Source organism: Vicugna pacos, chromosome 1 (genome assembly GCF_048564905.1).
Source record: "Vicugna pacos chromosome 1, VicPac4, whole genome shotgun sequence".
In the NCBI taxonomy this organism is placed as follows: domain Eukaryota; kingdom Metazoa; phylum Chordata; class Mammalia; order Artiodactyla; family Camelidae; genus Vicugna; species Vicugna pacos.
Genome location: NC_132987.1, coordinates 91303308 through 91329008, shown reverse-complemented (window position 1 = coordinate 91329008; position 25701 = coordinate 91303308). Strand labels below are relative to the sequence as shown.

The window sequence follows — 25701 nt, the reverse complement described above, 5'->3', positions numbered from 1 at the left end:
GTCTTTTAAAAAGTCAAAAATAAAAAAAAAGAAAGCTGTGTTTTTATACACAGCAGTTTATATTTTCCAACTTCTTTCCCTCATATAACTAACATTTAGATAATGCTTACCTTACAGTGTGTCAGACATTCTCTAAGCCCTTTATGTACAGTAACAACCCTGGGAAATAAGAAGTCTTCACATTCTACAGATGAGAAGGTTAAGAAATTGGCCCAAAGTCAACCTGATAGTAGTTAAGTAGTTTAAGGTTTGGTGTAAACAATCTGTAAATCCAGGATTTCGTGAGCAATTTCTTCCGCTTGAAAAACTTTCACTGACTTTTCTGCTTCATTCTACCATTTGCCTTCTACGTATGTACATAATACAACATAGTTTCACCCCAGGAATGATTTCATCTGATGCTCTTGACATCACTCACTACATCTTAACCACTACGAAACACTGGGGTGTGAGCAGAGAGAGGGTAGGGGTTTGCAGTCTAACTCACTACAGCACCTAATACAGTTGCACTAGAAGGAATTGATCTGGGCAGTCTTGGGTCTACTTGTCTACAGGCCATTAGCTGGTGATGATTACACATTATCCAGACTTGCCCAAATCTATTTTTCAATGCCTTAAATTTTCACATAATTCAAGTGAGATAATAAATAAAAGATATCATACTATATATAGTTTCTATGTTAGTCAGTTCAGGCTGCTATAACAAAATACCATAGACTGAGTGACTTATACAACAGAAATGTATTTCTCACAGTCTGGAGTCTGGAAGACTAAGATCAGGGTGTCAGCATTGCTGGGTTCTGGTTGAAAGCTCTCTTCCTGGCTTGCAGATAGCTGCCTTCAAGCTGTGTCCTCACATGACAGAGAGATTGAGAGACTAAGAGACAGAGAGCTTACTCTCTAGTATATTTTCTTAAGAGGGCACTAATCTCATCATGAAGACCCCACCATCATGACCTTATTTAAACTTAGTTTTCTCCTAAAGGCCCCATCTCCAAATACCATCACATTTGGGGTTAGAGCTTCAACATATGAATTTTGAGGGGGACATAATTCATCCACAGCAGTTTCTTAGAAAAGAAAATCCTACTTTCCAAGGTCTTAAATATCCTATATAAGGATATAATTCCCAGCAAATAGGGAATTAACTGGAATTGCTAAATATCAATTGATTGTGATACAGAATCACATATAGGAAACTAAACTTGAAAAACTATGCTTTCTGTTTCTAAAGGTGATAATCCCAGTTTTACATGTATTTTTGTAAGTTTAATTTCACAATTTTGGAACCATTTTGTTGCTAAACTGAAATTTCTACGAGAGTTTTCCATCACTTCAAAAAAAAAAAACCCCATAAATTCCAAAATGAATGCAAAGTATCAATATAAGAGGCTTTATTGTTGAAGTGGCTCTTTGCATACATTCCAGTATCATATTTGGCTTAAACTTACTCTCCTCTTCTCTTGATTATTTAACTCTTGATATTCCATGACTCTGAGTTACTAGGAAATTACGTTGGTGAGTTTTGCATAAGAGGTACTTGATTCTCTTCACAAAATCTTCTATTCATTCCAGAATTTCCTACTCTTCTATTTTTTTTTGATATTTACATTGAAGTCTACTCCTAGATTTACCAAAGATTTCTCTTAACTTGAATTTAGTCTCAAACTTTACTAGCAATTTTTAGTCTATTATATAATTCACTATTACACATTTTTTCTGAATTGATACTGAACTATTGATAATGAACCTGCAGTCTGAACTCTGACATAGAAACAGTTTTGTAGATAGTTTTTATTAGATTTCAGTAAAAAATAAGTAAAAATTTCTTATCAACCTCACAAATAAGCAAAGTAGCATTCTTAGTATAGTGCATGTCCTTAGAGATTTACCTTTTTTTAAATTATAATTGTTAATGCAAATTTGTCTTTGAAAATATATTTTAATACATAAGGACAATCATTTTCTTTTAAAAATGATCTTAGAACATAATTTAAAATATTTACATAAAACAATTTTCAATTCTTACCATTTTACTAAAGTAGGAATTCATATGCAATGAAATATATATTGTAAAATAATTCAAATTCTTAAATTAAAATCTTTGCAGTGTTGGCTGCCCCTCTTTCTCCCTCTTTGGAGATGGCCCACATTCTGTCTATGGAATGTGTACCTACTTTTAATCTGAGCACCCAACCCCTACACTTCATGGCCTTTCTCTTGCCTTTCAATTTATCTCTCTGAATAAATCTGCCTTCACTCAAAAAAAAAAAAACCTATGCAGTGTTTATGATTTATCCCGGCTATGATCCTAGAAAGCTAGATCATTTTTCTTTAAGGTTTTCACTTCTTATTTTACGGGGACAAAACATAATAGATTAGGCACTTGATAATAGAAATCCCCAGCAATGATTTCAGAGACAGAATTATATATTTTAGGACTTCTCTATACTAAGATTTTAAATAAAACTATATGGTGATTTTCTAAATATCAGAAATTACTAATACTAAAAATTATTTGACATAATTTTCTCTTTGGAGTTCTTTATTAAAAGTCCAGTAACCCTGACTAAAAGATGTTAAGCTCAGAAAGTTTTAATTCTGCAGTATTCTTCATGTTTTGTGCATTGTCAAGTAGAAGAGATTTCTAACATATTGCCAAATCTATTGGAATTTACTCACTTCCATGCTAACAGGCTAATTCCAGCAAGTCATGGGCTAATGCTTGATGATGAATAATAGTCTTTAAAGACACTTGGTGTATTTGCTGAATAATCCTGCAGAATCAGCTATCTGTAAAGAACCTTCAGAGGAAGAACCTTATCTTTTTATTACTGTGACAGTAGGAGAGGGATGAGAGAAAGGATGTATGAGAGATTCCCACTGGGACATAACCATTTAAATTACATATTATCTCTGCATTGTTCAAGTGGTACTTATCTGATCTTCAACCTCAATCACTTGTTGTAGTTGCTAAGAATAGAAATTAAGGACAGGCTTTTACTTGTAACAGTTATGGGGAAACATAGAAAGCATAACCAAAAATGTTAGTTTAAAAATAGACATGCAAAGAAGCATTCTGTATAACCATATTATCTTTGAAATCTTAAAAAATCCTGGGACTACATGTTGACTTATTTTGTTGATGAGATTAAAGGTAAAGGTTGCAATGTTTCCTTAATATATTATAAAAGTACATGCAGAACATTCATGAGTAGGGTCAAATAAATATAAGTGTTATAGATTACTTTCTCTGAAAGTTTTATATATATCTATTTACATCTATATATATGCATCTGAAACTCGGAAAGTATATTCAGTGATGAATATGATAAATTTAAATTGATTTAAAACAAGTTCTAACAGATCAAGTTGTCTTTTTACAAAAATAAATTGTACAAAACAGGGTGGGGGTGGTCTACATGTTGTCTGAGACTCTTATTTTGAAAGTGAAGATTTTAGGGAAAAATATGTGAAATTGTTACCAGGAGGAGGGAAATAAAAGTTACCTTAGTTCTTTGTCACCCAGAAAAAATGAATTTTTAACAAGAGACAGAAAGCTTGATTAAAAACAGAAGATTTTATTAGCAAAGTAAAAAGGTAGTAAAATATAGTACACCCCTGAAAATTGGGGGTGGGCCAGCCCAAGAGAGGAAAAATGGTGCTGCCCTTTGTTTTTCCTGTTCTTATATCCTTGCTTAGGGGGCATGTTTATGTTTGACTGATTATTGACAGCTTACTGTGTTCATTGAGTGCTCAGGCTGATTGATTGATGGCCTTGTACTCAGGCATACCCATCTCTTTTACGCATGTTTTTACTCATTTTGTACACAGAGTCACCTATGGGATGGGGCTCAAACTGCAATATTAATTACATTATAATGAGCACTGTGCCAAGTTAACTCAGGTCCTTCTCTCTACTGCGCAGCCACAGCTTTCGATTCTAGCCGGCTTCTTTGCTGGCCCTAATTTAGAGAACGTAAAAGTTTTTGGAGCACCTTATCCTGAGTGTAGGCTTACTGTTATTTTCTGGGTTGCTCCCTCCCCCTTCCTCTCCCTTTACCCAGTGCTCATTTCTGTCTAATGAATCAATGAAATCCTTCCACAACAATTGTCTACATTCCCACGACTCTTTCTTCAATCCATCCACTACGTACAGATGTCACATGATTTGTATATCTGCTATGAAGACAGTTTCTGTAGCTGGATTGGTCTGCAGTATTACAGCTTATCAGGAATAAACACCAACCTCAGGAAAGAGAATTCATCTTCAAAACATCTCAACATTAAGAATAAAAATAAGAAAATAAAATGCAAAGATGTGTAAACAGAATTTAAAATTTCAATTTGCAGCCAATGAAAAATGTTTGCAATAAAAGAAGAGAAATAATATATGCTCTCCAAGGAAAACCATTTTCCCAGACATTTAAATGGAATTGTTATAATAAAATGAAGAAAATATTATAAAGCTATCATTTTTTATTATCAATCATATAAAACTGTTCAGAATATCTGCTAAATAAGCACAGAGTGGAATTAAATAGAGAGTGTAGTTAAACCAAAGTTACAATCAAAAACAAAATCCTTTTGGAAGAAATAAGAAGGTAAATCTATGGTAGAAAATCAAATCATCTAAACATGATAAACTTGGGAAGTACAATGAAAACAAAACATAAACTAGTAAAATGATTATAATAATAGGAAAGAGGGAATGACATATATGAAACATAAAATGTGGAGTCTCTACCAGTGTGTAATTGGATTTTCCAAGAAAGAAAATAGAAAGAAGAATAATTGTTAATCAAAAGTAGAGTGAAAATAAGAATGCATAAACCAAAAGACAAATGAACTAAATCTGATTTTAATGAAACAGTAGGTTTGCAAATGAAGCAAAATTCTGACTAGAGACAAATGACAAAATATATCCAGCTAAAATATCAAAAAAAAAAAATGGAAGAGCAAAATTTTCTAATAGCAATCATGCAGAAAAAGTAGGTCACTTTAAAACGTGAATGATTTTTAAAGATTTTCTTTAAAGGAGAGGAGGCAAAACAAACCTGAATGATGTTAGTTCTATTTAGGAGGAAATGGAGGCAAAACAAATTGTCAAAACATTGACAAATTGGTTTGTATTATTACTAGTCAAATTAGTCAAAAGATAAAAACCAGGGATTTCTTTAGCCAGTTGAATGTTTATTCACAACAAAATAATACTTACTTAGATATTCATGGTTCAAGAATGTTGCTATCATGAAATTTTCTTTTGACAAGATGTGTGCTTTATATCATCAAAGGATAAATACCTTTACTGTCAACTTTCCAATAAATAAAAACTATAAAAGTAACTCTAGATATTAAAATAAGTAAAGAGACCAACTAGTGTCAAAAGGAGAATTGTGGCAAGTCCATTTAAATTTCTGATGCATTTCTGAGATCATCAGAATCAGGATGAATTCTCATTATTGTTTACAAAGCACTAGTGCAGTAGAAAAAAGAAAATATAATATTGAAAAGAAAAACCTCAAGGGAACAACTCAAATACTATTTAAAATAGTAGGAAAATTAATGGAATTTGATGGTCAGGAAACAAAAATGAAAAATATAATCTTGACAAATTCTAGACATAATGCTTTAGAAAATAGAGTACAAAAAATGGGAATAAAAAAAGGCATAAAGTTAATGAAAAATTAGTAACATTTAAAAATACTGCAAAACCAATATTAATTTTTTCTAAATATTAAATATTAAAAATATTGTTTAAAAATGGGGAAGAACATTTAAGAAAATATGCAGGTCCTGTATCAGAAAACTACACAACTTATTAAAATGCACTAAATATTTAAATAATTGAAGAATCATACCATGCTCCTGGATGTGCACTATATAAAAGAAAAATCTATAGATTAATACAATCCTAATAAATAATTTATTTTATTTTTGTTTCTTGTAGAAATATTCTAAACTTGATCTAAGCTTTCTCCTCCAAGACATGAAAATGATTTTTAAAACTACAATACTAGTTTCTCCTCATGGAGAATAGACTGGAATATACAGAAACACATAAAATAGGTAGACATTTAGTATATGGTAAGTGACAAAAATATTGATGAAAGAAATAATATGGAGGACAACTGGCTGTCACAGAAGAATTAAACTCATATTTTATACCTTAGTCTCAAATCATAGACCAAAATATATTTTAGGTGGATTAAAATATAGTAAAAATGATAAATAACAACAAAAATCTCTGTGTATAATCTTACAGCAGAAGCATTTCAAGTCATGACCCACAAGTCAGATATCATAACTAAATACTTTGATAGATTTAATTACATAAAATTGTAAGACTTATAGATGGCTGAAGGAATTAGAAATGAAAAATAAATATAAAGAAATTACTGAAAACGTTCATCCTTTTATGGAGAGAGCTCTTAAAACAGAAAAATTGAATAGAAAAAAAGTTAAGCTGAATAAAGAGGCATTTCAAAATTAATTAATTAATATGGGCAAAAGTATTTAGACATATCTATGTTAACATATAATTTAATAAATACAAAATATTTAACACTTTCAATATTAGATTGGCAATTTTTCTTTTAATTGTAATACCTGATATTAGTACTATATGGAGAAAAAGAATCTCTCCAGTGCAGTTGGTGGAGGATGAATTGGTAATCATTCTGCAATATAATTTGGCAGTATTTATCAAAGGTCTTTTAAAAAGGTTTACATCCTCTGATCCAGCAATACCACTTCTCACATTTTACCTTCAGGAAATAAGACAGGTACAGATGTCTGAACAAGGGTGATTTCTCAGTTCCCCAAAAGCATACTCAGTCCTGAGAGATATTCAGCAAATAAAATGAATACAATTTATGACTATATGGTTTTGAGTCGGAGCTTGAATAAGAGGGGGAATTTGAAACTGATTCTAAAGTATCCTAGCTAGGAATACAAATAGGGAATTCAGAAAATGGTGGATTTATATTTTCCTTTTTTTTTTTCTTTTGGAGATTTATAGCCAATGCCAGGAATTAAGGGAAATATAAGAAATATATAATAAAAACATAAATTAACAATAGTTTCTGTAACAGAGTAACTTTCTAATGCCCAATGTTTTGAAAATAAAGCTTTTTATTTTCTTTAAGCTGTTTGACGATACATATATTCTTAGTTGGGCAATTTTTTTTTCCAAGTGGATATTCAGTTACTCATGGCCTGACTTATTCTTGTTACTCTCTTATTTTCAACTTGTAAACCTGAGATCACCCTGGAAGGTTACATATGGGAGCTTTTTATTGGCTGGGTCTTCTTTCAGTTGTCTAGAACACAAATCCCATGGTTACATTCAACTGCAAGTGAAACTGGTAAATGTTTAGCTCTGCACACTGAAAGAAAAGCAAACAAGTTAATTATCAGCTAGAAATCTCTGCCCCGATATACCATTTGGATCACCAAATATTTTTTCACCTGTTTTTTTCTCACTCAAACCACTGCCAGACCCTATCCAAAGAGACAACTTGACATCCCATGAAGTCAATATATCCAACTTAAAGACCAAGGTCCTCAAATATGCCCAGTCCTCTTCATCATATCCAAATGCATTAGTCCAGGAACAAATGAACCAGAAGACACATTTTAATGCTTCTATCCATCCCATACATAAAACACAAGAAGGCAGCCAGGAAAAGCACTCCTTAATATAAATGCTCTCTTTTGGAAATAGAGGAAGTTGGGAAACACTGAGTAGTCACTGATCCATAATAATTATGAAAATATGCCAGATTGGCATGAAAAGTTCCCTCTGCCTTGGCAATAGTTGTAGTTCCCTGAAGAAAATGGATTCTTTTCTGTTCATTCTTTGTTGCTTCTCCCTTATGGGAAATCCTGCCTTGTGGGAAATTCAGCCTTGTCAGTGATGCTCCGTGGCCAAATCAGAAATGGGCGTTTGGGAATATGCCTTCCGTGGGGACTACACAGCCTCTTACTTTCACCAAGTTTGGGAGTCCAAAAGTTGTTTGAAGTTTTAAATAGTCAGACATTTTTTTTTCTTTTTTCCATAGCTAGACATATGTTTTTTGACACAGTGGGTCCATTAAAAACAAAGTAGACTTCTAATCTATTTGTCAGATTTACGTGCCTATAACCAGAGTTCAAGATTTTTGAAAGCATAATTGCCAGGTGTAATTTCTTTCTTTACTTTATCCCTCCTTTAAATCCCTCTTATAGGCCAAAATCAGCTCCTGTGAAGCTAAATTTGCAATGGGCTTGGGAGGGTAGGCAGTACACTCAATCCACCTTTGCCACAGGGCTGAGTCCTAGTGAATTTTGTTGCTCAAAACTTCACTTAGGTTTTGTTTGTTTGTTTGTTTTTATTGAAGTATAGTCAGTTTACAATGTGTCCATTTCTGGTGTACTTGTGCAGCTTTTATCAATAGTTGCTTTTCTAAACTTTTGAGTACCCAAATGTGGGTCTTTCTTTGATTTTTTCATTTCTGTTTGAAAACTGGCCATCCTTTACTGAGCTCAGCTCTTTCCTGTAATACCTTACTAAAGGCAGAATGTAAAAGTATACGATTAATCTAATCTTTCCAATCACTTCCTTTAAAATTAAAAGTGCAACAGGCACTTAGTCTTCAATGTTGGGTAGTCATCTTCCTCCTTCTATCAATAACACAACACCATTTGCAACATCCCCGTCTCCTTGAAGTATATCCTTCCCTTTGTCAACTGCAGTGTACTCTGCAGAATCTCTTCCTACCCCACTGTTCTCTCTCAGTCCACTGACTTCTTCAGGCTTTGAAATATGGGGGTTTTCAGGACTCAATTTTCAGACCTTTTTCTCTGTCTATCAAGACTCACTCCCTTGAGGAGTTCATCAATTTTAGCTTTAAATAATATTTATATAATGATAAATCTTGTTATAATCTCTGACCCCATTCTTTCCTAGGACATAATTGTATTTTTAACATGGGATAATTGTGTTTGTCACATTAAAAAATGCACACACCCCCATATTTTCAGATGGAGAAAAGGAGGAAGAAAAAGCATATAACTACACAAAATCGTTTATGTGTATTTGTTTATCCAGGTTCTCTCTTTAGATACAAAAGCAATGCCAACAGTGATTAATGTGTCAAATGTTATACTCCCTAAGTATCTTGTACATTATAGGCACACAATAAATATCTGTTGACTAGATGATTGGTGTAATACTCATTAATAAAATTTTATTTTCATGTGCTGATTTTCAAATGAACTCATTTGAAGACATATATGTACTCTATGTCTAAATAACACACTGACTAGAACAGTAGTGTTCCTCTCTTTTCTAGATCCCAATGCTCTGGCCGGCCAGACTGGCCCTGATCATGCTCTTATAGGAGGAATTGTGGCTGTAGTTGTATTTGTCACGCTGTGTTCTATATTTTTGCTTGGTCGATATCTGGCAAGACATAAAGGTAGGTAATATTTAATAAAGTATTCTTAAGTTTGGCCAAAAATTCTAAAGATTAGCCTTATCATGAAATATTGTACGAGTGTGTGTATGAGACAGGGTGAGGGGAGAGAGAGAGATCTAAACACTAAATTACTTCAGAGAATTCTTGATTATTTTACTCCATGTTAAAGTTGGATTGGCTTAGCAAAATAATGTTGAGCCAGTGGCCAAGAGTCAGAGGCTCATTAAAAAAAAATAATGATAATACAAGCAAGTTTGTACTTCATCTCTAGGACTGAAATTTAACTATTTAACATTAAACATTTGGTCAGTGTTGTTGTTTGTAGGCTTCTGGACACATATGTGGCCATATTAGTGAGGAGAATATGTGGTATTTTGCAATGGACTAGGTAGCAAACTACTGATATAATCTACTTTAAAATGGAATTACCAAACTGAATGGTGACATCTTTGATGTGATCGCTGTCAGCATCTTAACAAAGGACCCCTATTGCTACAGCTGCACAGATCACATGGTCTGTAGCCATCACTAAGGAAATTAAAGTACTCATTCCTCATTCCTGTTTGGCTGTTGCCTCTAGTCAACTTGGCCACAGCTTTATCAACAACATAGACCTGAAACTTGAAAGAAAGCATACAGCTTTAGCAGGGTGAACTATGTGGTTTCTTATGTCTCAGACTATGTTCCAACATATAAGAAATCTGGCATAAGTTTCTTCCTAAATGAATGTTGCTTGAATACTGGCTGCTTGACCGGTCTGACAGAACTAACGTACTTTTCTTCCAATGCCCACAGGAACATACTTAACAAACGAAGCAAAAGGAGCTGAAGATGCACCAGATGCTGACACAGCCATTATCAATGCTGAGGGCAGCCAAGTCAATGCTGAAGAGAAAAAAGAATATTTCATTTAAAATGCAGGCCAAGATTCTGAATTTTCCTTCCCAGGCTGGCTGCTGGAGAAAACTGGCTATCATCTTTCAGAATTCATTTCTACCATCTTCTGCTACCTTTATTAACTTCCATCCTGTACTGCTATCAGTAGCCAGTATATACCAACAATCAGCTGTCAAAAGCATCATTCTTTAATTATTGTACCATCCATAATGCAGGACATTTCTTACTGCCTAAATTCCACACCATCGCTCTTTTAACATACAGTGCTTGAATATACAGCCTTAACAATGTTAATCATCTCCTTGGATCATGATATTGAATTGTTTTTATACATTGAAAAAAATGTATGCAGAGCCCCCCCTCCCCCCTCATTTTTTATTCTCTTCGAATCATAGATCTTGTCAGTTTGCCATTGGACAGCTTTCACAAGGAACAGGATTAGGTAAAGACCTAATATGCATATGTTTAATCAGATATTAGAGGTTTACAATGCTTTTTACATGTCTTTCTTCAAAGACATGTTTTGGAAGCATATGCCCTAGAAAACACAAACTGAAAAAAAATCCCACTGTAGTGTAGATTCTGGAATGTTTGCGATTATACTGGTAAAGCTGTATCAATTTGCTATTTAAAAATATAGTATTTGATACAGAAGCCATGTGTCTGGAGTGCAGTCATGACATGGTATCATATATAATGATATAGGTCCTACTATCAAGTTATTTTAGCTTCATATACCAATAAATTGTAACAAGCATTTTATGGCTTTGACAGTCACCAAGATTTCATTCATTTCTCTAATTTGATTCTGTAATTTATTTGCTCCACAAAGACTCACCTGCCTAAACAGAATTGAAATATCCATAGGGCACAATTTTGAGACATTTTAGTATCTGTATATAGTGCATATAATAAATCCAATTAAACATTATTTGATACATATTTAACTTTTTTGGCTGTAGGTAATTCAGTCATGAGTAAGCATTTTCTAATGTCCATTATATCCCTTTAGATATTACTTAAACCAATATTATAAGTAGATAACATGTATTAGTATTTTTGTCTGTATGTCCTAGCACTGTTCAACAACAAATTTTTCTAGTTCTTGTTAATTTGTATTTGTTATACAATGGAAGCACAATGTTATAAGGAAAGGTAATTTTAAGCTAACAACCAGTGCACAGCCTCAGGTTTTAAATGACAACTACAGTTGAATAATAACCTAAAAATAAACTCTTAGTTTGCTAAAAATTTACAAATTTTAATTTGGCAGTTCCAGAGCTGCTTACCTATGTTGGTTTGCCAAAAAGAAGTGTTTAAGATATGTTTTCTGTATAAATGAACTAATTCTTTATATTAAATTCCTGTCTATGCATTTTGTGAGGTACAAACTTATGAAACAGTGAGTGATAGAGAATTTCTGCCATGCTTTTAACTCCAAGGTGAAAGTCTCTTTCTCTGGATTATTTCTGAAATTTTGATGTATTTAACCATTAAGAAATGCTGTATTCTTAAATATGACACAGAGTCAATCTAAAGTCATATTATTTCTCCTAAGAAAAATACAGTATTACTAGATTAGTTCTCATTAGACTTACTATATGCTGAAGATTAAAAAATCCAGTAAGGTAAAAATTATTTTCCCATTCAAAAGCATTGCACCTTTATGAAGAAAACAAATGTGACAATGTGGTAGCTATTCTTGTGATGTCTGAAAGCATGATGGCCTATGGTTTTAAAAATAGTATCTTGGAATTTATTTTTGGGAAATGAGAATGGTTGAGTATGACATCATGTATTACTATCAAATGAAAGACAAGGGTGCTGTATCTTAGATTATTTATCAGAAAAGTATAAGTCTTTTAAGGACGTTAGAATTTTTAAATTTTTTTTGACTGTTGAAGCATTTATCTTGTTGATTTCTCACAAAAGAAAAAGGACGATGTCAGTCAAGCAGCACTTTTTCAGAATATACAGAACATAAATAATATGATGTGGTTGAGTGTTAACATAATAAATCATATACAGTATGACATTTTAAGGAAATAAGTCTGCATTGATGTGATTGCATGCTTGTTTTTACAGTTCACTCCATACCATCTGTGGAAAAATGCAATAATATGTTAATATAGTATGGTAGTTTGAGAGAATCAGGTAGGTGCTACTAGACACATTGAAACTAGAATAGGTTTATAAACTGTTCATAACTTTCAATGCATAATCTTTAGAAAGACTCCACAAAGCAAAATTCATCCTGTTAGTACAAAATGGAAGGGTTCTTATTAGAGAAGTAAGTTGTATAAACTGCATCATCAGTTACTATTTAAAGCCTAATTTCAGGATGCACTTACAAAATTGCTACTCTTCATTGATGCCGTATTTACATCCCTCTTCATTTCATCTGTATTCTGCTCGGCTCCAACTGCTAAATTGTTGCCTAAATAACTCAATCATTATTTATAGCACTGTAAAATTAGAAACCCCAAATTGGTTGCATTTCAAGACTTTTGATTCTTTTAACCCTTTACAGTAATCTAAAAACTCATTAGAACTCTGTAAAAGAAACTAACTGGTATATTGTGATTTGTGAGTGCTAATCAAATATTCTGCCAGTTAAAACAGATTTTGAATTAGGTATCATTTTCAATTACTGAAAGAAAATAGCAATGGAATTATATTTTCCTATCTTTAAAAATAACTTGATTTCCACCAAACAAGGAGATAAATTGTAGAAACTCTGTTCATTTCTAAAAAAAAATAGAAAAAAATAGGAAATAACATTTCTAAATGGACTGTGTCAATTGCAATACCTGAAACGTACATACTTGTATGCCCAGAGAGCCCAACTCTGTCTTTGTTTAGTGACCACCATAGCCACAAAATTCAATGGAAGGAGTGTGTACACACATACACACCCCTGGTAGAACATGGAACATTATTCTTTCCCCAAAGTAGCTATTCTCTGCCCATGTAATGTTTACAGTGTAAAGTGATTGTCCTCCATCCAAAAACGTGTAAACAGCATTCTTTTTTTTCTTATTTCCATTTTTGAGTGTCCTAGATAGAACAATTATCAAAATTGAGAAGAAAAAAGGAAAGTTTGTGAGTGCAAGAGCAAAGATAGCATGAGCAAAGTATCAATGTGTGTGTGTGTGTGTGTGTGTCCGTGTGCCTGCGTGCACGCATGTGTGTGTGAGAGAGAGGGAAAGTGAGAGAGTTCATCTTGCTTTCTTTTACCAGAGAATCCAAGCAGCAGTTTAAGGAACCTGACATTGGAATTTAATCTAGAAACTGGATGATCTCATATTGATTCAAGATGCTTAATCTTGCATTGAAACCCCACAATTAAAATAACAGATAGAGAAAGAAAACTAACTTTCCTAAATATGGCAAAGAAGCTAACACCTCATTTATTTTTATTTCTTTGTAAAAATATAAATATCTCAATTAGAAGGACAGGCTCACTTGTAATTACGTACTCATGATTGTAACAGCATTGAGATTCCACATAGGCACGTGTACAGCAGCTGTTTGACGGTGATGGTTCTTCCATGTAACATAGCAGTTATCGTGTAATTTAGTGCCACTTATTGCAAAGTGTTACCAAGGGGAACATCTGAAATACCTTTTCTTTTTCTTTGGCCATAAGGATAATTCAATGAATGATAAATATGAAATTTCATGTTCCATTTTTTAATCGTAGAGAAAGTGCAAAACCTCGTATCTTACTGCAACTTCCCCGTCCTATTGCTAACTACTTACAGCCCTCTAAAACTGCCCACCAGAATCCCCCTTTGCAAATGTAATCTGTGATGAATATACCATACAAAACAAAAAAACAAAAAACAGCTGGCAACCACAGCTGAAAGAAATGAAACACCTAAGAAGAATTACCAAGTAATGCTTTTAATTAAGTGGCACAAAGTACACACTAAAAACTATGCAAAATATAGGTAACTACAGTGTACGTACATGTAAGTATCTTGTACTTGCTGTGTATGGATGTTGGAAACCCATGTAATTATAATATGCATTTTGAATATTGGGAAAGAGGAAATCTTAGTGTAGATAATAGAATTTGTTTTGAAATATACACTGGCAATACGGAAATACACTCAGTGCAATATCTGCAATTCTATTGCTGGATACTTAATGCAAAGGGATTTTAAAGAATTCTTCAAGATCTAAGAGGTTGCTAATCTTCGCCTCCCTCATATGAAAGCATTAATTAAAAATACAGCTGACATAACAACACATTAAGTTTTTCTTACTTAATCATTAACATGACACAATAAAATTAGTACACCTAGTTTTTAGCTGGAGAGAAAGAAATAACCTGAGTTTTAAACTTTGATTCAACCTAGTTGAATTTGGATATGTTATGTTGAATATGGTATGTTTTAATGGATAGTGGTACTTTTATTACAAGTACAAATTTATTCAAAGAACATAGGTTACCTTTAATAGTTAGAGCCACTATATCTTAATGGGACCTTTTAATATATTTTCTTTTTCTATTCTTTCTTCCCTTTCTCTCTCTGTTTCATCCCAAGCATGCCCTTTGCACCTATACCCTTCCAAAGGCAATGGATTGAAAGTAGCAAGATTTGAAAAGAGAGCTAAAGGGGACAACATGTAAAAATGGGTTCTAAACTCATCAGCATTTTTATGTATTAAGATTATTAATATTGAATGCAATAGTTATTGGATATAGCTGGTAAGTTCTCTGCCATGCATACTTACAATAATTCTTCTACCTCTCACTTTTAACATGGGCTATGATACTTCAATATAAATAGAAGAAATAACTATTTACAAGATATCCCAGGAAGCACTCTTTTGGGACTATCATAACGGTCCGCTCCCCACCCCCTGGGAGATCTCAAAAGCCAACTTTACTTTTAGTGTATTCGACGGTGTATGGATCTACATTTGTTTTTCCTTTTCTATCAGTAACTTTTCCTATAAGCAAAAATACAATAACTTTCTAAGGATAGTTCTTCTCATGCCTATTTACTATTTCAATGTGATATAATTGTGTTGATTTTAAAACAGTACTTTAAATGGCAACACTTTGCAATCCAAGCTGACATTTCATTTACTACTTGAAATGAAATAATTTCTTATAAATTAATACTGTGCTTTTAAGTAAAAATCATATATGTGATTTATTTTCCCAAGAAGTGTTATCTATGTAAGACCAATATTTAAGTATTTAAAATTGCCTCCTTAACAAATAATCCCTGAATAGTGACTGCAAAGTATTGCCACAAATGCCCACTTTATTTTGTCTGCATAGACATATGAATTCTTCAAAGGCTGTAATTTAATTCTTCTGAAAGGAAATGACACTTTGAAAAGAGATTTTTTCCTTTAGAGAGAAAGGACATAAAAATTATCTCAAATTATGCTGAATCTATAAAATATGCTTAAAGTAAGATATTTCTGTTATGTGGTTATGTTACAAATGATATTTGGTGTAATCTTTAACATCTTTTCTATATATATATGTATGTGCACATACATATATATATATATATATATATTACAATAAATGTATAGTTATTTTGGAGAGAGTGGGCCCAAATGTGAAAAAAGATGTAAAGAAAAAAAAACTATTTTCCCCTATGAAATATACTGTATATTTCAAAAGAAGAAACTTAAAAGATATCTGAAGATTGCAGGGGCAAAAGAAAAACCTACCAGGGCTCAGCACTTAAGCACTTTTCCCACATCCAGGGTCAGAACAGCAGTGATTCCTACACGGACTTGTAAGTGCGGAATGAAACGCCACATTTCACTTAGACACCGTACTGTCAAACCTCAAGTGTTTTCTTTCTTCAGATGCTTTTCCTTGTACATGATACTAGTAGATACTTTTCTCTTTATATTTGCTGATAGTGAAAGTTATATGCAATAAAATATTTGATGGTTGAAAGCAGTGGTCACCCGTTGGTTAAAAAAAATTGAAATGTATACTGAATTGTTATCTCTATCCTTTTTGCTTTTTCTCTGTGTTTCTAATGTATTGAATGAGTCTCATAAATAGAAAGAAAAGTAATTTAGAAAATTTTCAAAACTAGTACTCTTTCTCCTTCTAAATGTATAAAATTCATCTCTTTACAAATTGATTTAACTGTACCTGCTGTACTTATTGTAGATTCAATGACGCAGTTAAGTAGTAACCCAAGGATTTATGAGTTTGGGATTACTGGCCTATTTTCTTCATATTCAGTTCACATCAATATTTGCAAATTGGTTGTTTAGCTTTTCATTCAACCAAAAAATATTCCCTCAAGAAAGCTCCATTTTTATCATAAATATTTCAACATAACCAACATCGGAACAAGTCTGCCATGTTAAAAAGAATTTAAAGACTTATCTCAGAAAATGGTACCCAGAAATGCAGGTGTTCCCAGTAATGTAGCTTCAAAAAGGAAATGTCCTATTTATATGACATGAAATTCATAACTTTTGGAAGGGTATATTTATGACAGCATAAAAATAACTCTGTGCTGTAAAGAAGATGCACCGAAATCAAGCATATTGCACAGAAGATAAGGAAACACAATTACTGAATCTACTGTTACCATTAACATTTTCAAAAACCAAAATGCATATTGTAATATTAGGTACATGACACTTGCATGTTGATATGCCTATATACTTACAAAGTATTCAATGTGTACTTAGTGGCGCTTAAAATATGTCATGTACAACTCTTATAAACATTCTTACAGGGTTCCCATTTGCACTTCATCTTTCAGTGAAGTCTTGTCAGAAAAAAACTGTCTGATACATATGGAAAAAAATAAAATTTGAGTTTTAGTTATGTTGGACATTATTGAATTGTTTATTCATTTAGTTCCTTTGTTTAGGCTTGAAAACAGACATTGAAAGGTGGAAAATTTTTTTTCCATTGACAGATTATGAAAGATGTTACAAAACATACTATTTTATGCCAAACACATCATTTTGCATATCTTTTTCAATTTCATACATTATCCATTCACTTTAGATACTCTCAGTGATGCCCATTTTCTTTGTAAATTTCTTAATGGAAGTTTTAAAAACTAAGCAGTAGTAAAATAAATGTTATTTTATTTGTACAACATTTAATCGTTACTCCTTGGAATATACGAACCTTGTAATATGCTAAGGGTTAAAAAAAATGTTGCTGACTTAAGGAAATTTGCTTGAAATTGCCAAAATTTCAAATCTCTGTAAAGGTAATTTTACAATCACTTATGTGTGCTTACTAATACTGACTAGGAACAGAAGCAAAAATACCTAAAACTTTTTTTTTTAATTTTCACACTCTAACCAGTATTATATATCTCAACTACCTAAGATAATGCAATTAATAATATATCCATTCTAAGCTTATGCCAATAAGAATTTGAGATAAGCTTTTAAATTTATGGAGGATTTTCTTTGTGTCTTTGGAAGTTCACTTACCATAAGGTATTTTATAGTCTACTTTAAATAACAGATTTTGTTATACAGGGTAAGCCAAAGGCTGTACAAGAATTAGTGTCATTGGGTCTGATATTTGTGTTAGACCATGAAATATTCCATTAAAATTTATCTGTAAATACAAGGCAAGATTTTGTATCTGGTTTATTTTATGAAATAATGTTTTGTTTACTTTCATTCATTTTTTTCCTAGCAAAAGAAGCCCTGTGATACAAGTTAGCAAATTTGATCCTATGTGGAAGATCCAATTCAACACTGAAAGACATTTGAAGTAATACATTCATAGACACGATTCTTTATTTCTTTTACAGTTACCCAAAGTGCCCACTCGTATTCGAGCTCTTCCATCAGATACGTACATGAGACCCTTGTTACCTAGATAAATCAGTTCCATCTTTTCATAATGGCAATTGTTATTTCTGTCAAAGCATTATTTGGCATTCTTTTAAAATCAAGGAAGCATACTGAAAATGCTACTTAATAGAATCCACTAAAATATAAAATCTAAGTGTTTTTAATAATTGCATAGGAGGAGGGGAGGATATAGCTCAAGTGGCAAGAGTGCATGATTAGCATACACAAGGTCTTGGGTTCAGTCCCCAGTATCTCCATTAAAAAAAAAAAAACAACTAATAATAAGTAAATAAATAGACCTGATGACCTCCCCCCAAAAATAAAATAATAAATAAATAAATTTTAAAAATTTGCAGAGAAGTTTTAGTCTATGAGAAGGATTTTCACTATGTGACAATCCTGGGATAATGCTAAAAATAATTGTACACTCCTTTAAAACAAGAAGTTTCAGGAAATAGTCTTAAATGGTTTTCAAACCATACTTTAGTTTGGGAAATTTAAAGATAATTTTTTCCTAATGTTTTGAAACCTGGCATATTAAAAAAATATATAGAAATAAAATTAAAGGGGGAAGAAGCAATTTCCCGGTTGCATTTTAAATGCCACTTAGTGCTACTCTACATTGCATGTGATTTAATCAAAACAGAACTAGTGAATACTTACTATATATTAAATCCCTTACCTCATGAATTCCCCCAAGAACCTGAATATAGCATCTTATGCCTAGCTCTTCAAAAACCTCTTGATTATTAAATTATCCTTCCAAGTACTGACCATTTTGTGTATTTTTGGCATTACTGTGTTGGAGAAAGAAGTGGAAAATTCTATTTTTTTTAAAGTATAATTATGAAAAAAGTCTCATGCTTAAACAAACAGAAAAACAAATAGCCTATCTTTCAACCATTGTTCATAGTCTCAACTTCAATGGTTATTTCTATGAAGATTTTCTATTTTGATTTTTTAAAATAGGGCTGATTAATAAGTTAACAGTTTATTATGCTAGAAAATTTAGGAAATCAACTTATCTTCTGAAGAGTGGCTATAACAATGCTCAGAGTGAGAACATCATTAGATGTTCTAAAAACATGTGCCCTGCACATACTATCAAAACTCTACTTTTTGTCTTTACTAAACTGAATCCTACACAGGGTGCATAGAATATGATCACATGGCAAATTTAAAGACATTTTCACATCTGTTGGAGTTGGTATACAATAATAATGCTGTATAGGACTTCTACACTAATAAAATATTTCCGGAAAGCAACGTAATACTTCCGGAACGTGCTAATCATTCATTCACTCTAAGATATGAAAACATATTTAACTAGTAAAATTGGTGTATCAGAATTATATGTCTTTTTTACTCCCAAATTAAGAGAATATCAGAAGATGAGTTTTTTTCCAACGTGTTGGGAAAAAAAAATAAATAGAGGGGAACTGGAAAAATCTTCAAGGTAAGGTTTGTCTGTTTGGCAGTTTTACCAAATGGGAACATCTTAATACCCATCTTCCAGAAATCAGAGAAGCTTTATGAAATGGGATCAAAAAGGGTTTATGATTTCACAAACTCCTCAGCTCCACTGCAGGGGGATTTGGGGATTAAGTACTCCTACTTTAACTACATAATCTACCAATGGCATGTTAATTTATTTCAAAAAGTACCTATTTAAAATTAGATTTGTTTCCATGAAAATGTAAACCTATCAACTTTTGCGCCTCTTGCCCTAAATTATTCATTCCCGTGCTTCAGGCTACTTCCTGCTCTTAAGCACCAAATAACACATGTATTGTCTCAGGTGACACTGAAGTCCTTTCTATTTTCTGAGGTAGCATGGAAGGCCTTAGCATATGTAATCATATTTTGCTTACAGATTTTCCTGCTAATCTGATGGAGTCATGTAAAATTGGGCACACACAGTATTATGTGTAGAAATCAGAGCACATTTTAAGTCTAACCATGAACTACAGGCTAAGATTCTCTGCTATAATCTTACACCAAGTGTCATGTCCCCAGGGGGGAAAATGCTCCTCATTCATGTCTGTCCTTCATACACAGCCACTACCTGTGATCTTGGTACTAAGGCATTGGGGTATCCACCCCCCCGACAATAAGAAACACGTAATTTTTGTTCCCCTACCAGCACCATCACCCCCAATCCCTGCACACACCTGTGTCTGGCAAAACAAACAAACAAACAAACAAAACAACCTTGGACTCTACAGAAGGGATGTGTCTTTCTGTGCTAGGAGAAATGACTGGTAGTGGAGGGCTCCCGGGTAGCCTCAGCATGGAAGCTGGTTGCCAGGGGAACCAACCAGGTGATTAGAGCGTTGGAACTTTTAGCCCCAACCCCCTGACCTCCAGGGAAGGGAGAGGGGCTGGAGGTTGAGTCAATTACCAATGGCCAGTTATCCAATCTATTATACCTATGTAATGAAGCCTGCATAAAGAATCCCTAATCTGTGGAGCTGGGAGAGCTTTCCCATCGATGAACACATGGAGGTGCTGGGAGGGTGGAGAGAGCTAGCAAACTCCTACGCCCCTTTCCCCATACCTTGCCCTGGGCATCTCTTCTACCTGGTTGCTCCTGAGGTATATCCTTTTGTAATAAACTGGTAATCTGGTAAATAAACTTTTTCTGAGTTCTGCGAGCCATTCTAGTGCATGATCAAAATTGAGGGCTTGTGGATACCCATGATTTATAGCCAAGTCACTCAGAAGTTGCAGGTAACCTGGGGGCTCACTGCTTGCAATTGGTATCCGAAGTCAGGGCACTCTTGTGAGACTGAGCTTTTAACCTATGCGTCTTGCTTTAACTCCAGGCGGTTAGTGTTAGAATTGAGTTAAATTGTAGGACTTACAGCTGGTGTCAGAGAATGGGTTGGTGTGGGAATCCCTGCCCCGCCTCCCCCTCCACCACAGATTTGGACTACAGAAGTATTCAGTGAGAGTAGAGTGTTGCTTTTCCCTTCACCCACCATGTGAGTCTCTAAATCTAAATACTTTCTGCCTCCCCAGAGACATAGAAGAAATATCATTTTCCCACCAAAGATAATTTTGAAAAAAAAAAAAATCCTAAGCAAGCATCACATTTTATAAAAGAGGAAACTCAGGCATAAAAAGTCACATACATGCCTATTTAGTGGAAGAGCACATTTAGACCATAAAGCTAACTACTGAATGCCATTACCTCTCTGTTATGCAGTTTTTTGCCCCTGGGAACATAGGTTCTCCTTTCCCTGACACTCCCTGACATTGTTTGTAGAACATTACTAGCTGTGTTCATCTGTCAGAGGCATCATCTACATTGCAGGAATCTTGGAGTCACTGCTGGTAAACTCTTAAGATTCTGAGCTTCTTTTTGTGTCCTCACAAATGAATGATTAAAATACAATGTGATGTAAATTGTATTTAATGAGGTTGCTGACGGGGAAGTAGGACCCAAAGCGGAGTTTTTTTTTTTTTTTTTTTTTTTTTTTTAATGGTCGTGTGTAAAGGAGAAAGGAACAGTTTGGGAACGTGATAATCATGGAGGTAAGAAATGAATAACTTTCTACTAGAGGAGGCTTTGTCACACCAGGGGATCATACAGGTGTTGGGAAGTGCCTGGTGAGGAGGAGTATATCTTCCCAATTTATTGTACTAATTAGCTTGGTGCTCTGGAGGCAAAGTTACTGAAATACCGCTGGAAATGATCATATCATAGGCAATCAAAGCCCAACATTACAAGCAAACCAAAGCAACAGACTCCATTTATTGAAAAAATTAGTCACGTTGTGTCAAATATACAAATGGGAATCTGTTTAAATCCAGATTTAGGTAGTTAGGGGTCTGCTTACATTTATAATCTCAGGCAATACTAGTTCTTATGTAGCATGACTTGTTCCTTGAAGCTATAATCCAAAACTTACCATCAGGGTTGGTTTCATGGGTGGGTGACCAGTGGAGAGGATGTCCATGCTTGAGGTTTAATATCCTGCAGTGGCCATCTTGAAGTTCTTCATAATTTCATCTTAGAATTTGTGTTCGGTAAGTGAAGTCCAGTAAGGGGTGAGGGTGGGGTAAGGGAGCCTGTGCTGGGGCCCGGGAGCTTCCGCTCCTGTTAAGATTCTGCCTCTCGCCACCTGTTTGCCCAACAGGGCCATTTCTCAGCTGCCCTTCCCAGACTCATACCCAGTGACCACTGCAGCCCATGCCAGGTGGGGGCTTAGGCACAGGCATGGGGACATTGGGGTCAGGATGTCCTTGCCCCAAGTGTGGACTTGCAGGGCTGGCCAATGTCTGTGGGGATCTGCACTCATCTGGAAATATCCCTGTGCCCAAGGGATGACAACATTAAATAGCAGATAAAGACCAGTATTACAGGTTAAAAGAGGGACAGCACAAGAAAGAAAAAGCTTTTCCACCCCAATTTTTGAACAAAGTATGTCACATTTTCATTTTGCAGAGAGCTCTGCTTACCATTTTGATAGTATATAATGATAAATCATTTTCAAAATTATCTTTAGAATGACCCTCAACTATTTTCATAATGGGTATGTGGTAGGATATGGAATTATGATTTTGTCCGTTTTTTGGTTAAACATGCTATAAATCTTTCCACGTCTCTATTTCAGGAGAGACACACCGTTTGTGTTACTGGTTCAAAATTGTAAGGCGGAAGTTACATAGGAAATTAATGTTTTCATTTTTTTTCTTTCTACATTCTTAACTACTGTGTGGCCGATAAAAGTACAAAAATGAAAGATAGCATATTCCCTTGAAAATAAATAATCCAAACCACACAGATAAAATATATGGCCCGGTGCTATTTATGTAACTCAGGGAAAGGGCTTGGCTAATCATGTCAGGTTATTTTCTGAGACATCAGCTTAATGTAGCATTGGAAGTGGCAAAAAAAAAAAAAAAAAAAAGCCAACAAGATAGTGTAACTTGAATAATAGGTTAAAGAACAAATAGAGAATAACAGTAAAAAGCAATTTACATTCCCTTATAATTAAAGTTAAGAACCAGGTGGAACTTTGACTCCAAATTACGAGAAGTTTGAAGAGGTGAATTCAGAAAAGTAAGCAAGAAACAGATCATGGATTCTTGCAAGTCCCATTAAGGAGTATGTGGGGGTGGGCTGCCCGGGGGTGTGGGAGTGTCGCCCTGAGGCTGGGGCATGTCAGGTCTCATTTGGGGGTCCAGAGCAAAGCGAGGGGCCAGATGCAGATCTGGATGTTCTCAGGTGTGAAGGGTTGTACAGAGGCTGGGAGAGGTCAGGACAGGCCGACTTGAGCAGAGGAGCGCATAGGACCGTATTTTAGGGAGGGGTCGGCCCAGGAAGCCGGGCCCGCGCACCACCCACGCGCACACCGACTTCCGCTCCCGCCCCCGCCGCGGCCAGACGGCGCCGCCCGCGGGGCTTAGATGGGCTCGCCGGGGGCTGTGCGCTGGCCGCTCCACGCGCGCCGGGGAGAGCCGGTCCCCCTGCGCCTTCCTGGGGCGCGGGCGTCCCTCTCCGTGGATCCCAGAAGCCCCAGCCTCCCGGTCCGCGCTTGTGCTCTGCACATTCGTTGACTGAGAGTAGCTTGTCGACCGGTGAGTACGATGAGACCTGAAAGATGCTAGGGCTTGGCGAGATCCAAGCCTGAGTGTAACGGGGACTGTGGTCTCTACATTGGGCAAAGAAGAAAGGGAATACATGAGGGAGGGAGACATTAAAAAGTGGTCATATCGGTGGGTTATCGTTGCTGGGTTAGGAAATGGAGCGAATGGGAGAAAAAGTTGGCTTTTGAAATTCAGAGTGAGGGAAGCCTGCAGCTGTTGGTAATGATAACATCTCCAGTAGGAGTCTGAGAGCAGGTGCCTTAGGTAAGGTGGAAGGTAATATCACTAAAGAGGGGGTGCAGGAAATGCTGGGCCAGAATCATATGTGTAAATATTGAAAACACCTGGGATTGACACAACTGTTGTCATGAACTGTGGTCAACTAGGAGCAAGAACTGCAGAAAGATTGTTTAGAGGGTTAGTATATATGAGGAGCCAGCAGAGGTGCTGTAATCTGATGAAACAAAATACAAAATAGGATCGGGAAGACGGTGGGAGACTGAGCTTGAAGCAGCAGTGAAAAGACGGGCGTTGCCGACTCTACCTCCAAGGCCAATCCTAATGAAGGCTGGGAGGGCGAACGCCAACAGTTGCGCGTGGTCATTCGGAGGCTGAACGACTAGGGTTCTTTGAATTTTTGCGGAGCCTGACAGAAACTGGATAAAAACAAAAGTACATTGATTGCGCCGTATTCAACGTAGAAATTGATGGTTAAGAGGTAGGGAGATTTCTAGGAGAGTGCGAAGTTCTGGAGTTCTCTCCACTTCTGCTTCTCAAAGTGGGGAGAACAGAGAAGGGTGTTTAAATGCCAAACACCTGAACCCACTCTGGGCGCATGCCAACGGGGTATATTGTATATATTTTTAATTTTCTTCGTATTATGATATTTTGATATCTTAAAAAACCTTTCTGGTTGAGGAGAGACTGCTCCTCTCCCTGCTAGCCAGTTGTCAAGTGCTAGCAAAGGGTTCTCTGAGGAGCGAGTCTGTGATACGCAGACTAACCATTGCAGGGCTACACCCACTCTGGCCCACGCACCCCGGGAGGTGATATGCCTTTACCCTCGTCATCCTGGGGACGGGGACCATGCAGTTAGAGACCACACATCTCCCAGAGCTAGAAACCAAATAGCTGCTGTGTTTTTTTTGGTGTATAGACTTAGATGGACATTTGGTGTATAAATATTATGTTGTCATCATTTGTAGTCATCAGTGTTTTAAAGCTCTTTTTCTTTTATAATACTTTTTGGCCTGAGATCTACCTGTATGATATAAGGATTTAAACCTCTGCTGCTTAGTGCCTTTATTTGCCAGATAAATCTTTGTCCATCCCTTTATATTAGTCTCTTTGGTTCGTTGTATTTTAAGTGTCTCTTTTAAGTACAGCATAGAGTTAAGTTTTGCCTAAAGGTTATCAGAAAGTATTTCTTTCAGTAGGTGAGTTAACCCCAATTACATTTATTACTGTGACTAATATGTTTGACTTGAACTCTGTCATACTTAATTTTTAATGTATTTTGGTGTTAGGAATATAATATTTGCTTTACATAGTGCTCCTATATTGAGTTCATAAATATTTACACATTTTATATCCTCTTGTTGAATTGACCCCTTTATCATTATATAATGACCATCTTTGTCTCTTAACTACAGTCTTTGTCCGAGAGTCTATTTTGTCTAACATAAGTATAGCTACCCCAGCTGTTTTTTGGTTTCCATTTATATGGAATATATATATTTTTCCATTTCTTCACTTTCAGTCTGTGTGTGTCCTTACTTCTGAAGTGAATCTCTTGTAGGCAGCATATAGATGGGTCTTTTTAAAAAAATCCATTTAGCCACTTTATGTCTTTTCATTGGAGAAAGAGTACATTTGCATTTAAAGTAATTGTTCATAGGTATGTAGACATTGTCATTTT

General features: G+C 34.9%; 1 protein-coding gene and 1 long non-coding RNA gene across 11 annotated transcripts in view; one reads left to right on the top strand and one right to left on the bottom strand.

The window, feature by feature from the left end:
- The window catches only part of CADM2 (cell adhesion molecule 2), a 489482-nt gene extending 477086 nt beyond the window's left edge, over nt 1–12396 (top strand). For all 10 annotated transcript variants that reach the window (XM_072967458.1, XM_072967476.1, XM_072967472.1 and 7 more), the window contains 2 exons: nt 9336–9461; nt 10257–12396. In XM_072967458.1, coding sequence (XP_072823559.1) covers nt 9336–9461; nt 10257–10375 — 245 coding nt within the window. In that variant the 3' untranslated portion in view covers nt 10376–12396. The remainder of the gene's footprint in view (nt 1–9335; nt 9462–10256) is intronic.
- LOC140698142 (uncharacterized) lies at nt 9239–20489 on the bottom strand. The gene is made up of 3 exons (XR_012075677.1): nt 20400–20489; nt 10265–10346; nt 9239–9445 (listed from the first exon to the last, which is right to left on the bottom strand). It is a non-coding gene; the product is annotated as an uncharacterized lncRNA (long non-coding RNA).
- Nucleotides 20490–25701: the final 5212 nt, after the last annotated feature.